The sequence below is a fragment of the Eptatretus burgeri genome, chromosome 3 (genome assembly GCF_056783735.1).
Source record: "Eptatretus burgeri isolate ZD-2024b chromosome 3, Ebu_testis_v1, whole genome shotgun sequence".
NCBI lineage: Eukaryota > Metazoa > Chordata > Myxini > Myxiniformes > Myxinidae > Eptatretus > Eptatretus burgeri.
The window spans coordinates 76,698,224-76,713,619 of record NC_140963.1 but is presented as its reverse complement, the minus strand read 5'-3'; the positions used below and the strand labels follow the sequence as shown (position 1 = coordinate 76,713,619).

Genomic DNA, 15,396 nt, shown 5'->3' with positions numbered 1-15,396 from the left:
GCTCAATATTTTGTCTTTGGAAGGCTAATCTGGTGTTATTTAACAGCTCTGAATAATCCCATAATCTAATGGAATCAGCCACAGGAGGTAGCTTGGCACATTCCTTTCATGGACTGCTTGGTCTGCTCTAAGGTTTGAATGAAGGTAGTTTGGACAGGAAATTTCAATTTGTTGAGGATGCACCTCCTCTTCATGAAGGACCCCGTGGGATCTTAAATGTCCACCAACTAATGGTGGCAGGTGGGGCATCCAGTTTAACATCCATGTCAGGGACAGCACACCAGTATGTGATATACCATGTTGGCCTGAAGAGGCCTGGTGCTGGCTTCACGGTAAGGGTGGCTGGCTTAAGATCTTAAGGTCTTGAGTTCAAGCCCCTGTCGCACCATTGATCTAACACCAGGTGGGTTGACTCAGCCTGTCATCCTTCTAAGGTCGGCGAAATGAGTACCAGTGTACTGATAACTGGGGGCACTGCATCAGCGGCACAGCTGCACCCTCAGTAGATGATGCAGCCAAGCAGCACAAGCTGCGCACGAATAGATTAATTAATTAATTAATTGGCCTGAAGCACCTGCAATCTGCCAATTTACTGTCAGGTAGGGAATCAAACCCAAGGTAGACAGCTCATCGGAAGGTGCACTACCTCTGCACCATTCTGCTAGGTCTGGACTCGTATCAGTTGCATACGGACAGATTAACTGAAAAACCATTCAACATCCACCTCATTTGTGCCTTTTATGAGATATCGTATTACAATTGTACGTGTAATGTACGTAATATTTACTGCACAACATTATGGTTTAACGGTCGGGGGGGGGGAGGGGGATAAATGCAAGCATAATCCACAATTCACAGAAGCACCACCCAAATCTGTCACAATGAACTCCACCTTTGCTTTTCCTTATGATTAATGTGGTTGGAGGTGTGGTTTCGTATCATTGACACTTGCACCAAAACAATGGCTGCACTTGCCAGGTGATGATGCTTTGTAATGTGTTGACAACTTGCAGGTTGCTGTTTATTTTACGGATGGACTAGATGAGGATGTAAGAACCATACAGGATGATGTGGAAAGGCTCCGCGCATCAGGTCAGTACCCAAAGTGACTCATCCAGTCCATGTTGGATTTACCATTGAACCAAAAGAAATGTAAACTCAGCAGAATATGTAGCTTACCTTGCACTGTCACCACCTTGAGTGAGCTACAAAGTTGAAGTACATTCATCATTTTGTATGCAGCCCGTGGTTGCTGGTTGCATCATTGCTGGGAGCTTGTCTGTGGAATTGATGCAGCGCTTCCTGTGTTAGGGCAGGAATACGTATTTTTTTTTACCAGGGTGCCGGTGATAGCTCGCCTATTCTTCAAGAAGGACACTGTGGGATCTTTAAAGTCTATCCCGTTTAACATCCATCCAAGGGATGGCAAACACATTGATGCCTCCCCCTGCCGAGATTAAAACCTAGGGTGGATGGCTCAGAGGCAAGTGTGCATTTTCTAGACCATCCTACCAGCCATTGTTGAAGTATATCCATCCATCCATTGGGACCATACTCTGTGCAGAGCCTTGGTGCTGCTTAAGCAGTCTCCTTGGCTATTGGGCACAATCCTGGACGGGTCGCCACTCCGACACAGGATACCAGCAAGCTGGCACTCATTTTGCCGACCTCGGAAGGACGACAGGCAGAGTCAACCTCACCTGGTAATAATTCAACAGCCGAGTGGGATTTGAACTCGGGATCCTCAGATCCCAAACCCACAACCCTAACCATAAAACCAACACCAGGCATGTTGAAGTGTATGATGACAGGTTTATTGTGTTGTTGCGACATGGGAACCAGTGCAGTCAGCTGCATGTTGAAGACTTCCATTTATGATATAATAAGCCAAACATAACCATGAATACGCATGCATGGTACGATGTAAGATCTGCTGTGCTCACATCCTTTGGATTATAAACACAGATCTCGTACCACCAAATCAATACGATGCCTCCTACACAGCCCTGGTCATTGATGTGTGGTTGAATGCCCCCAAGTAATGCTCCATTTTCTTGTTTCTGTTCACAATAACGAATTTATATCACCTACCCCCTTCCTCTCCATTATATTTTTCAGGAGTGTCAGCCCTGTTGATTGTGCTGTTGGAGGGAGCGACTGATGCAAATCAGCTTGTGAGTCTTGAATTTGGACGTGGATATCGCTACAGCAAGCGTCTGCAGCTCAAGCAGTTGGACCTGCCTTATGAAGTGCGGGAGGATGTGGTGAGAATAACAGCTGCGACTAGTTTTTGGGTGTATCATTCCATTACATGTTTATATCGCATGAACATTGAGATACCTATAAAACTTGGACTGGGTTGGAACTTAAACCTGGGATTCCAGCCCACTTTGCATGTTTGGGAGTCCTGTGCACCTTCATCTGCAATTCTATTAAAGCCAAAGGAAGTGCACAAATGGATGACTTAACAATATCGTGTTATCTTACGATAATGGTGCTATCGCATATGTGTGTATGTATGTATGTAGCCAAAACTCCAGGGATTGCATTTTGAATTTTCAAAATGAGTACATGACTTTTACTTGGGAAACTTAAGCGATGACTTGAATTGTAAAGATATCTGTGCACACGAAATAATTTAATTTGAAACTCATGAAATAATGCGACGACCACAGAACATGATTGTGTGAGCTGAAAGAGAATACTTATGGTACTTACAGGGACTTCCTGTCGAGTTTTCTCCGACGACAGCTCCATGGACTTTCCATGAATAAATCAAACTTAAGAACAACAGTACTTAAGTGTTTTTACTGCCCGCCATCGATGGGCACTTCTGCTCGTGTTTATAATTGTCGATGATAAATTTTATAAGAGTGGGTGAAACATTGCGCTTTGTTTATTTATTTATTTATTTATTTATTTATTTATTTAAATTATTACAAAATAAGCCTCGTGAAAGAGATACATTTTATTTCACCAGAAAGAGACACACAAGTAAGTTACGATAAACACACTGATGGTGAACATGTGGTTTCTTGATGATTTAAGTATTTAAAAGGAAAACGGAAGGATGCAGACCCAAGAATGATCTAGAGGAGAACCTGTGCAGGAGGTCATAGAAGGTGAAAAAGTCAGCAAGGGCACAAATGGTGGGAAAGATGTCGAATATTGTCTGAACGGATGTGGATTCGTGAAATATCACGAATTTAACCCGAATCTGATCCCAAATATGAACCCTAATACTTACTCTCATCCATATGCCAATCCTAACCTTATTCCGAATCTGAACCCAAATCGTCACCCAAATCCCAATCGGAATAACAACCCTCATCTTGACCCGACTATGAATCCCAACCTGAAATTCCGGTTCGGGGTTTGCTGCACATGGACGTCTGATTGGTAGTTCCTCCTTCCAGTTCATCAAAGCTAAGTTTCCCGGACCAGATATTTTTTGCGTTTTACTGTTTTGTTTTCATTCCTGTGTTTCTGGTCGTGTTTTCATCCAACTTTTCTGTGCCAAACCGTGTCTTCTTGTGTTGAATTATCGAGTTTGTGTCCCTGATAAAGTCCAGCCTATTGGTGAAGGGCTGTGCTCATCGGGTTGTTGCTTCTGCCTCCGTTTTTGATTGCACGTGCTTCGTTTTTGCTCCTTTTATCCCAGGTATTGTTACTTCTGATCCTTCAGCTTAATCCTTTTCCCCTCCTTGCTCCAAAAAAGAAAAAAGAAAAAAATACAAACAACAAAAAACTCTTCTTCACCCCCCCCTAAAAAAACCAAACAAAATCAGAAAAAAAAACTGAAATATCCCATGCACAGTTACTCCTTCATTCCATGTCCCTTCTCCCTTTCAATATCCCCAAACTGAATCTCCACTGAATAAACCATTTCTTCCTTTTATAGCTCCAAATACCATTGAAAACAAAAATGCTTCAATAACGTATTTTCAAATGCCTTACTATTCCATCAGGAACAACTCATTCTTCATCTTCATCTTCATCATCTCTTCCTTTTCACTTTTACAAGGCTTATTTCCCAAAACCTCTTCCTCTGAAATGCTGAGTTCATCCAGCCTCCTCTTATTCCTACAGCCCCATTTTCCTCCGTGCCTTCAAACAAAAATATTTTTACTGCCCCACCCTTGAAGTCTGTCACCATATATCCAGTTTAAGAATCCTGAATTTTCCATTTGCAGAGACTGTGTGCATAAGACAATAATTTCCCTTCATGTCTATTCGTTGTGTCAAACCCCTTCATTTCAGTACCCTCCCCCCATCTGCTCCCCCCTTGTCCAATCCCCTTTCAGCTTCTCCCTCATCCTGCCCCATCTCAGCTCCCCCCCACCCTTCACCCTCATGGTTTCTCCCTGCTCCGCACCCCTCCACCCCGAGCTTCGCCCCAGCCTTGCTTCCTCCCAGATTTGCCAAACTTGCACCCTCCCAGATTTGCCCCATACCTTCCCAGATTTGTCCCAGCCTTCCACCTCCACCCTCTCCTTGCCCCTTTCCACATTCCTGCACCTGACCAGCAGCTTCTCCCCACCTGTCCCTAAATGTGTGGACCTCAAACATTCAAGGCCTCTGCTCCAACCTGACAGATCTCTCAATCCAGGCTGCTGCTGATAAACTGGATATCATTTGTTTAACAGAATTCTTCCTCCCACAGGATGTCCCTGACTTCTTAGTGTCTCTCCCTGGCAATTGTCCCCTTTGGTTTGATCGACCTAAAACCTCTCCTGGTGGCAGAGTCAAACTGTACATCCAGAACTCAATTTCTCACTTTTTGCGTACTGCTCTGACACCTCCCAAACCCCAGGTGTACCTCTGGCTGTGACTTCCCCTCTGCTCCCACCTCTTGTTTGCCTGTGTGTTGTACCATCCTCTAAACAGTGACGACTCCATTATATACATCTCTCAGACAACATGGACCAACTTTTAACCAATTATCCCAACTCTCTCTTCCTCATATGTGGTCATGTCAATTGTCACCATGTCAATTGGTTGGGTGTTGGTATCTCTTCTCTTCTCTTCTCTCCATGGCATTTCTGCAAAGGACTTCTGTGATTCCATGGGACTGACTCAATCTGTAGACTTCCCAACCTGGATTTCTCCCAACAGCAAATCCTCCCTTCTGGACTTAGCGATGACTAACTTTGCCACGAATGTCCCCTGCTCTTCCTCTGCTCCAATTGGTTCATCTGATCATATGCTTGTGAAAGTCAGCATCTCTCTAGCTATTCTCAGAGAACAGCCTCAGCACCGGTGAGTCTGGCAGTTCACTTTGGCAAACTGGCTGTAACTGCAATCAGCCATCACACTTCAGGAATGCTCCCTATATCTACCACCCCTGATATTAATTCAGCCTGGGAATTCTTCCACAGAAACCCGCTCTCCCTTAGGCACAGATTTATCCCATCTGGTCTTCAGGTATCATACGCATCCTCCCACCCATGGTACAACTTAGATTCTCCTCATGAAAGGCCAATCCAACCAAAGGCAAACTCAAATAATTCCACAAAGGCCGCAACAAGTGTCATCCACTCTTAGGAGAGCCAGAAAACAACATCTGTCCAACTTCAAGATTGAACTTTAAAACTTGTCTTCATCCTCTAAAACCTAGTGGTCCCTTGTTAAGTCTGTCTCGAGAGTATTCTCCTCCATCTCTTCAAATGGCACCACAGCCGACTTTGCTCATGAGAAGACAAAATGCCTCAATTCTGTGTTTGCTTCCAAATCTTGCGTCCCCACCACTATCTCTCTGTACCCACCCTTCCCATTCACACCCAACTGCCAAACTTTTGGTTCTCAAGATAGTCCGTTCATCACCTCTCTATGTCAAGGCTGGAGTGCCCTATTCCTAATCTTCCTAATCAAGGCAGTGTTGTGTTTGCAGTCCTATTCCTAATCTTCATCAACGATCTCTCTGACTCTCTGGAAAAGCCTCTCGAGATTTGCTAATGACGTCACCTTCTGCCATAACATCCCTCATCCTTCAGGTAGGCATTCACAATCATTCACCATTAGTTGGTGGACCTCCTTCCCTTTCTTCAGACAGTAATAGAACCATGAGCTGGTCAAACACTTGGAGTATGTCTTTCAATCCTGACAAATCCAACAATCACTCGGTGTCTCCCCAAGGACCATCTGGAAACCCTCCTATTTACTTTCTTAACAATCCTCTTGAAGAATTTCAATAACTCAAAACTTTGGGCCTCACTATCAGTTATGATCTTTCTCAGGCAAACCATATGTCGAAGTTGTTCTCCAGAACCAGGGAATCCTCCATCCTGCAAAGTCCTTTCATGGCACACCTGGACTTTTATAGACCTACAAGGCTTTCATCTGCAGCTTGATGGAGTACTGCTCTCCCCTCTGAACTGGCACCCTTGCCTCACACCTTGCTCAGCTTGATGATCAACCATTTCGTTGGATAAATACAAATAAAAAAAATGAAATGTTTCGTTAATATCATGGTAGGATAGCCGAGAGGTATGCACGCTCACTCTAAGCTGTCTGGGTTCTAATCCTGATCCAGCTATAAACTTTCATCCCAGTGTTTCACAGGCAGGGTGGTTCATCAATGCGTGTGCTGTTAAACTGGAAGTCATAACTGCTGTAATCTCCCTCCCCTCTCTCTCTCTCCTCTCGCATCTCTCTCCCATCTCTCTCCCATCTCTCTCCCATCTCTCTCCCATCTCTCTCCCATCTCTCTCCCATCTCTCTCCCATCTCCCTCCCCTCTCTCTCCCATCTCCCTCCCCTCTCTCTCGCTCCTCTCGCATCTCTCTCCCATCTCTCTCCCATCTCTCTCCCATCTCTCTCCGATCTCTCTCTCTCCCATCTCTCTCTCCCACCCCTCTCCCTCCCACCCCTCTCCCTCCCACCCCTCTCCCTCCCACCCCTCTCCCTCCCTCTCCCACCCCAATCCCTCTCACCTCCACCCCAATCCCTCTCACTCCCACCCCAATCCCTCTCACTCCCACCCCAATCCCTCTCACTCCCACCCCAATCCCTCTCACTCCCACCCCAATCCCTCTCACTCCCACCCCAATCCCTCTCACTCCCACCCCAATCCCTCTCACTCCCACCCCAATCCCTCTCACTCCCACCCCTATCTCTCTCTCTCTCTCTCTCTCTCTCTCTCTCTCTCTCTCTCTCTCTCTCTCTCTCTCTCTCTCTCTCTCTCTCTGTCTGTCTCACCCACCCCAATCCCTCTCACTCCCACCCCTATCTCTCCCCCTCTCTCTCATCCCTCTCTTTCTCTCCCTCTGTTCCTCCACACCTTCCCCTCTGTTTAGGGGACAGTTTATGACTGATGGTTTCGTTTTGAAATTGCCAAGTAGACAGCATGGGTTTTTCAATGCTCCCTCCTGGCTTTATATGGAACCTGGTGGTTAAATTGAAAATGTTGCTGTTGGGGCACATTTTATTACCCTTCTCTTCCCCTCCCCTCATGTTGTCTTCATTTCCCCACCCCTCATGTTGCATTTCCTTCCCCTCCCCTCAGGCTGCCTTCCCTTCCCCTTCCCTCATGCTGTATTTCCTCCCCCCCTCCCCTATGCTGCCTTCTCTTCTCCTCCCCTCAGGCTGCCTTCCCTTCCCCTCCCCTCAGGCTGTCTTCTCTTCCCCTCCCCTCAGGCTGTCTTCTCTTCCCCTCCCCTCAGGCTGCCTTCCCTTCCCTTCTCCTCATGCTGCCTTCCCTTCCCTTCTCCTCATGCTGCCTTCCCTTCCCTTCCCTGCATGCTGCCTGTTCCCCTCATGCTGCCTGTTCCCCTCATGCTGCCTGCACCACTCATGCTGCCTGCCCCACTCATGCTGCCTGCCCCCCTTATGCTGCCTGCCCCCATCGTGTTGACTGCCCCATCGTGACATGGTCATGGTTGCAGCAGGTTGATCAGCATCTCAAGGAGATGGGGATGGGCCAGGCATCTGCCTGGGGGATGGCCAGACGGAGGCCCCTGGAGACTCCAGCAGAAAGTGTATGCAGCAACGAGCTGCTCTGGCGCATGCTCCCATACGTGACCTGACCTGAGGAGAGGAATGACTGTCAAAGAATGTGTGAATTGGATAAATGAAAGGTTTTCTTTTTTTAAAGCAGTCATGACTGCTGCTTAGATCAATTCAGTTTTTATTAAGCAATGAATCGCCAGATCACGGCAGGATAGCCGAGGGGTACACACATTCGTTGGAAGCTGTTTCACCTGGGTTTGAATCCCGACCCAGTTATGAACTGTCGGCCCGGTGTTTCACAGGTTGGGTGATTCATCAATGTGTGGGCTGCCGTCTCTCGGATGGACGTTAAGGCCAAAGTCACATTTGCCACGGCGGCTGTGGGGTCTCCAAAATCTATGGCCACTCGCAATTATATGGCGGCCGCATTATTTCCACGGTCACACAATGTAGCAGTCACATACGTTTTTATTTTTCGGGGAGCCGCACGGGGTATTTATAAATTGTGGAGACCGAAAACGTGGGGGTGCCGTACGGTCTTTGATTTGATGTCGCACGGTGACCTTAGGGCGTTCCTGTGGCGGCCATAGAATTTTCAAGGCAGACGCAAGGTGCCCGCAGGGGGACCCTAAGGCGAACGTGCGGCCAGACGGACGGTAACGAATGGGTTATTTTTTTTTTAAACCAGTTATTTTGTTTCGGCTTGTCGAATTGCTACGGCGAACGTAGAAATGAAAAAAGTTATAACTCCGCGTTATAATTCCACGGCAACCTTACGACCTGTAAAATATAGCCAAACGGCATAGGGCCACCCTGAGGCCACCGCAGAAACTCTGCGGCCGCCGCACGTTTCTGTCAATTCAGAGGGCGTACGGCCGCCGTATCCTCGCGTAGAGCAAATGTGACTTAGGCCTAACCTGGGCATCACATTTGCTGGAATCCCCCCCCCCCTCACTCTATTCTCCCCCTCCACTCTATCCCCTCCCTCTCCCTCTTTCTCCCCTCTCTCACCCTACTTCCTCACTCACCGCTATCCCACCCCTACCTCTCTCTGACCCCTCTCCCTCATTCTCACCCCTCTCCCTCCTTCTTGTCCTCTCTCCCAACCCCTTCCTCCTCCCTCCCTCCCTTCCATTCTTCCTCCCTCGCTCCTCTCTCCTTCCTCAATCCTCTCTCCTTCCTCTATCCTTCCCCTCCTTCCTCTCTCCATCTTTCTCCCCTCCCTCCTTAATATTCCCATCAGCAAAGCGACGGGTTGTATTTGCTGGTTTATTAAAAGGTGACAAAGGAGACTTTGGTTGTGCTCATTTATCTCTGACTGTGGGAAATCTGGGATTGTTCATTGCTGCTGAAGACCTGAGATTACTAATTAATTGTCTCTTTTGGAAGTCACATCAGTCATTACTGATTTATTGCATGGTGCTTTGGTCATGGAAAATGACCTGTTTGGTGTTCTCATTTGAGGACGTAGCTCATACTGCTGGGATACCGGGTTCAATTCCTGTGTAGACTGTATTACTTAGGTTTATTTGTGATCTCTTAGTCTCCTTGTATTTCGTGTACAAGTACATTGATGGTTTCCTAATTTTGGTGCCCTGCATGTAACATCTGCCGTGAATGTTCCCCCACTAGGCTTAGACAATGTAGCATTGTTCCTTGCTTTTATTATTAACAAAGGAACAACAAAGACCTTGTTGCTGTATCGGTTGTAGGAGGCCATTGCTGAAAAGACTTGCTGTGGAGTGATGTGCAGATGCACTGGCCAAACAGGATCCAGAGGTCCACAGGGATCAACAGGCAATACAGTGAGTTGTGACATACACTATCAGGGTGAATGAATGCACCACAACTGAAAAAGTACCAGTCAATGAAGTCGGCTCATTGCTGATTGGGGAATCATGAGGGCATATTGAGATATCATATGCCAAAGCCAAGAGGCAGATTGTAAAGCACACTGCCCTGTGAGCACGTTTATCCTATGAACACATTTGCCCCATAAGTGTATTTGCCCCAAAAGAGAGTTTGTCCCCGAGAGCGCGTTTGTCCCCGAGGGCACGTTTGTCCCCAAGAAAGCGAGTTTGTCCCCGTCCCCGAGAGCGAGTTATGTCCCCGAGAGCGCGTTTGTTCCCGAGAGCGAGTTTGTCCCCGTCCCCAAGAGCAAGTTTGTTATGTCCCTGAGAGTGAGTTTGTCCCCAAGAGCTTGTTTGTCCCCAAGAGCAAGGTTTGTCCCTGAGAGCGTGTTTGTCCCTGAGAGCAAGTTTTGTCCCCGAGAGTGAGTTTTGTCCGCGAGAGCGCATTTGTCTCCGAGAGCGTGTTTGTCCCCGAGAGCTTGTTTGTCCCCGAGAGCGGGTTTTGACCCCGAGAGTGCGTTTGTCCCCGAGAGCGAGTTTGTCCCCGTCCCCAAGAGCAAGTTTGTCCTTGAGAGTGAGTCTGTCCCCATCCCCAAGAGCAACATTGTCCCTGAGAGCGAGATTTGTCCGCAAGAGCGCGTTTGTCCCCAAGAGCGCGTTTGTTCCCGAGAGTGGGTTTGTCTCCAAGAGCGGGTTTGTTCCCGAGAGCGGGTTTGACTCCAAGAGCGGGTTTGTTCCCGAGAGTGGGTTTGTCTCCAAGAGCGCGTTTGTCCCCAAGAGCGCGTTTGTTCCCGAGAGTGGGTTTGTCCCCGAGAGCGAGTTTTTTTCCCTCGGGAGTGGGGTTGTCCCCAAGAGGGAGTTTGCCCCAAGAGCCTGGTTGTCCATTGAGCAATCTTAAATAGAGCCAGGCTGTTCCTTGAGTTTCCATACACTATTCATGTCTGTAATGGGATATGCTGTCTGTTTCTCTTCCACCTTTCTTTCTTTGCTTCTGATTACTGATGTTTATCTGTTGTTATTATAACTAGTCCATTGAGAGGAAAAGAAAGAATCCTCACTTTGACTGTCAGATCAGAGTTATTTTCAACTGTTAAACTGGAGAAGCAGAAAGATTCTTGAATCCAATGAAGTTGAAGAGTTAACGCGTTGGTCTTGACAGCAATCGTTCCCAAACAATTAGTTATGGGTTGATTAAATGTCATGTGTTATTTGACATTTGAAGGAGCAGTTAATTCGACATGTTGCAGATTCGATTTGTATTAGATGAAGTATTAGATGATTTGTATTAGATTATTTGTATTAGATGATTTGTATTAGATTATTTAGATTCGATTTGTATTTGATTCGATTATTATTAGATGATTTGTATTCGACTTGTATTGGATGCAAATAAGATGAAGAAGTTTTTCATGAAAACCATTTTTCCACCGCAGGGCAAGCCTGGAGTTCCTGGTTATAAAGGTCACATGGGGGAATATGGTTCAGTGGTGAGTGAGTAAAACCATTTAATTTCCTTTGCCTTTATTACTCAATTAAGAATCTCGACTGTTATTATATTGTGTTTAGTGAGTTAATCCTTGATTACAAAGCTTTCCAGGTGGCTGTGAAAAAGCCAAATCCTTCAGATTTTTTTTTTCTACAAGGATGAGTATCATGGAAGAGCAAGGTTAAATTGTCAGTGGGGTCCTGGGGCAACAGTTGGGCACAACAAGCAAGGGGATGAGATATATATATATATATATATATATATATATATATATATATATATATATATATATATATATATATATATATATATATATATATATATATATATATATATATATATATATATATATATATATATATATATATATATATATATATATATCCATCCTCATATTTCCATGGTTTTAAATGCAAATTTCCCTGGATTGCAACGCCTATTTTTTGGATTCAAATGAAGATTTTCCTGGATTTAAACTCTCATTTGAATGGATTCAAACTCGCATTTCCTGGATTCAAACTCACATTCCCCTGGATTTAAACGCATACCTCCATGGTTTTTACATGCATATTTTCCTGGATTTAAACTCGAATTTCCACGGATTTTTTTTGTACACACCGTCGAGGCTCGTATAAGAGCTAACACACAGAACATACAACTAGGGGAGCAGGAGACAAGAGGGGCAGGAGAGGGAAGGAAAAAAACAGTGGGGAACAGGGGCATGAGGAGATCTGTGTAAGGTAGAGGGATGGGGGCAGGGGACACAGGGAAAACAAGATTGACACAGCAGGGACTTTCAGGTCTGAACAAAACAGGGACTTTCACAACCTTACATGACAGGGATTTCAGGAAGGAAAGCAGGTAATTTGAATGATGTGGGTTTGGGGTGGATTAGTGGGGGTAGAAAATATTGTGGTTTTGGATGGGGGAAGATAAGTTATGCTGGTGAACAGCTGTTTTGAAGACCTGGAGGGAAGAGTGGGATTGAAGAGAGTGTGGAAGTTTGTTCCAAAGGGGGAAGACAGAGGAATGAAAGAGTGAAGGTGAGCAGTGATTCTTGATTTTGTTCGTTTTACCAGAAGGGGATTGCTGATGAACCTTGAGTGCCCTGCTGAATATATGGGGGTGGGGTGGGGGGGGTGGTTCCAGACAGTCCTTTTGGAGACACATAGAGGGAGTGTGAGATTTGTCAGGGTTGAAAGACATGTTCCAAGTGTTGGACCAGTTTGTGGTTTTATTGAGATCTACAGAGAGTGAAGATGCTGCTGCTTACTGATCTGAGGGATGACAGATGATACGGCAGAGGGTGGAGTCATCAGCAAAGAGATAAGAAGGATTTTCCAGAGAGTCAGAGTGATCATTGATGAAAACCAGAAAAACAACAGGGCCCTGAAGGTTGCCTTGAGGAAGTCCAGCCTGGACAGGAAGAAGGGATGAGAGAACTCCATTTAGGGCCATATGTTGGCTGCGACAGGAGAGGAAGTCTGTGAGCCATGAGTGGAGATGTCCTTGGATACCAAAGGAAGAGGGTTTGGTGAGCAGGGCGGGGCACCAGACCATATCGAAGGCGCACAATATGCCTCGGGAGATGGCTCTGATTTCATGTCTGGCATTGAGGACCTCCATCCATTGTTGGGAGAGCAGAAGCAGCAAGTCCAGGTTTGAGTGACCTGGTCTGAATCCAAATTGATGATCAGGAATCAAGCCATTGGAGAAATGGAAGGATTTAATATCTGAAGTGATGATGGATTTTATAACCTTGCTGATGATTGGGAGAAGGCTGATTGGTCTGTCGTTGCACGAATCTGTTTTTTTCACCTTTTTATGCAGAGCGGTAATGTTTGCTGATTTCCAAGCGGATGGCAGATGACCTTAAGCAAATATGAGGATGAACAGAACAGAGAGAGAGGGTGAGCAAGAGCCGCAGAGCATGTTTTTACGACACGTGGGCTGATGCTGTCCAGACCGGTTGCAGAATCTGAGTCAAGGTTTAACAGCAAACTCTCTACTTTGTCAGGAGAAAAGGACACACAGAGTCCAGGTACAGCTGGGTGCGACTGGGTAAGGTGGGTACAGAAAGCGATGGGTTTGGGACACAAGATTTAGAAGCAAGCACGGAGTTTAGGTATTCAGCCTTTTCATGTGCAGTGCCAGCTGTGCGGCCATTTGAGATAATGGAGGGGATGGAAGGGGAACATACACCAGAAACAGACTTAACTCGATGCCACCAGGATTTGGAGGAGGGAGACAGGTTTGAGAGTTCAGACTTGAGATTCGAAAGATGTTGTTTTCTGGCTCTCCTGAGGGTGGGCAAACACTTGTTCCGAGCTTTGTGGAAGGAACTGAGGTTGCCTTCAGTTGGATTAGCCTTCCATGGGGTGAAGGCAAGTTGTTTCAGGACAACTTCCTTGCCACAAGCTTCAGTGTACCATGGGTGGAAGGAAGGGTAGGACAGCAGAAGACGAGATGGGTTAAATCCGTGCATGAGAGAGAGAAAGTTTCTTCGAAAGAATTCCCAGGACGAGTTTATGTCAGAGGAAGTAGAGATGGTAGACCAGTCTAAAAGTATAATGGCTGCTTGAAATCCCTGCCATTTGGCCTGAGTGAAATGCCAGACTCGACGGCACTGAGGTGGTTCTCGAATAACAGCAAGAGAGATGTCTACTTTGACAAGCATGTGGTCAGAAGAATCGATTGGCGCAGATGAAGACAAGCACATATTTTCAGGGAAATTGGTCAAAATCTCCTGGTTTTAAACTGGCATTCCCTTGGTTTTAAACTTGCATTCCCCTGATTTTAAACTGGCATTCCCTTGGTTTTAAATTACATTCCCCTGTTTTTAAACTCACATTCCCCTGTTTTTAAACTCACATTCCCCTGTTTTTAAACTCGCATTCCCCTGTTTTTAAACTCACATTCCCCTGTTTTTAAACTCGCATTCCCTTGTTTTTCGACTTGCATTCCCTTGGTTTTAAACTCGCATTCCCCTGGATTCACATTCACATCCCCCTGGATTCACATTCAAATTCCCTTGGATACAAACACACATTTCCTGAATTTAAGCTCACATTCCCCTGAATTTATATGCATACTTCCATGGTTTTACATGCATATTTCCTTGGATAGGAATGCCAATTTTCCTGGATTCAAATTAAGATTTCACTTGATTCAAACTCACATTCCCCTGCATTTAAACTCACATTCCCCTTTATTTAAACTCAAATTTCCCTGGATTCAAACTCGCATTCCCCTGGATTTCAACTCACATTCCCCTGGATTTCAACTCACATTCCCCTGGATTTAAAGTCGCATTCCCCGGACTATAAACTCACATTCCCCTGGATTTGAACTCGCATTCCCCTGGCTATAAACTTGCATTCCCCTGGTTTTAAATTCGCATTCCCCTGGTTTTTAAAATCGCATTCCCCTGGTTTTAAACTCTCATTCCCCTGGTTTTAAACTCGCATTCCCCTGGATTCACATTCGCATTCCCCTGGATTCACATTCACATTCCCCTGGATTCACATTCCCCTGGATTCACATTCCCTGGATTCACATTCACTTTCCTCTGGATTCACATTCACATTCCCCTTGATTCACTTTCACATTCCCCTGGATTCATATTCACATTCTCCTGGATTTAAATTCACACTCCCTTGGATACAAACACACATTTCCTGGATTTAAGCTCACATTTCCTGGATTCATACTCACATTCTCCTGGATTTAAATTCACATTTCCTTGGATACAAACACACATTTCCTGGATTTAAGCTCACATTTCCTGGATTCATCCTCACATTTCCCTGGATTTAAATACATACTTTCATGGTTTTACATGCATATATCCTTGGATAGGAATGCCAATTTTCCTGGATTCAAATGAAGATTTCCGTCGATTCAAACTTGTATTCCCCTGGATTTAAATTCACATTCCCCTGGATTTATACTCGCATTCGCCTGGATTTAAACTCACATTCCCCTGGATTTAAACTCGCATTCCCCTGGATTTAAACTCACATTCCCCCAGATTTAAACTCACATTCCCCTGGAGTTAAACTTGCATTCCCCTAGATTTAAACTCGCATTCCCCTGATTATAAACTCGCATTCCC

At 45.6% G+C, this 15,396-nt stretch overlaps 1 protein-coding gene across 4 annotated transcripts in view; it reads left to right on the top strand.

Moving 5' to 3' along the window:
- The window catches only part of LOC147030216 (collagen alpha-3(VI) chain-like), a 146,447-nt gene that overhangs the window by 33,069 nt on the left and 97,982 nt on the right, over nt 1-15,396 (top strand). For all 4 annotated transcript variants that reach the window (XM_085874048.1, XM_085874049.1, XM_085874051.1 and 1 more), the window contains exons 8-11: nt 1,014-1,092; nt 2,119-2,264; nt 9,659-9,751; nt 11,230-11,283. In XM_085874048.1, the coding sequence (XP_085730174.1) occupies nt 1,014-1,092; nt 2,119-2,264; nt 9,659-9,751; nt 11,230-11,283 (372 nt within the window). The remainder of the gene's footprint in view (nt 1-1,013; nt 1,093-2,118; nt 2,265-9,658; nt 9,752-11,229; nt 11,284-15,396) is intronic.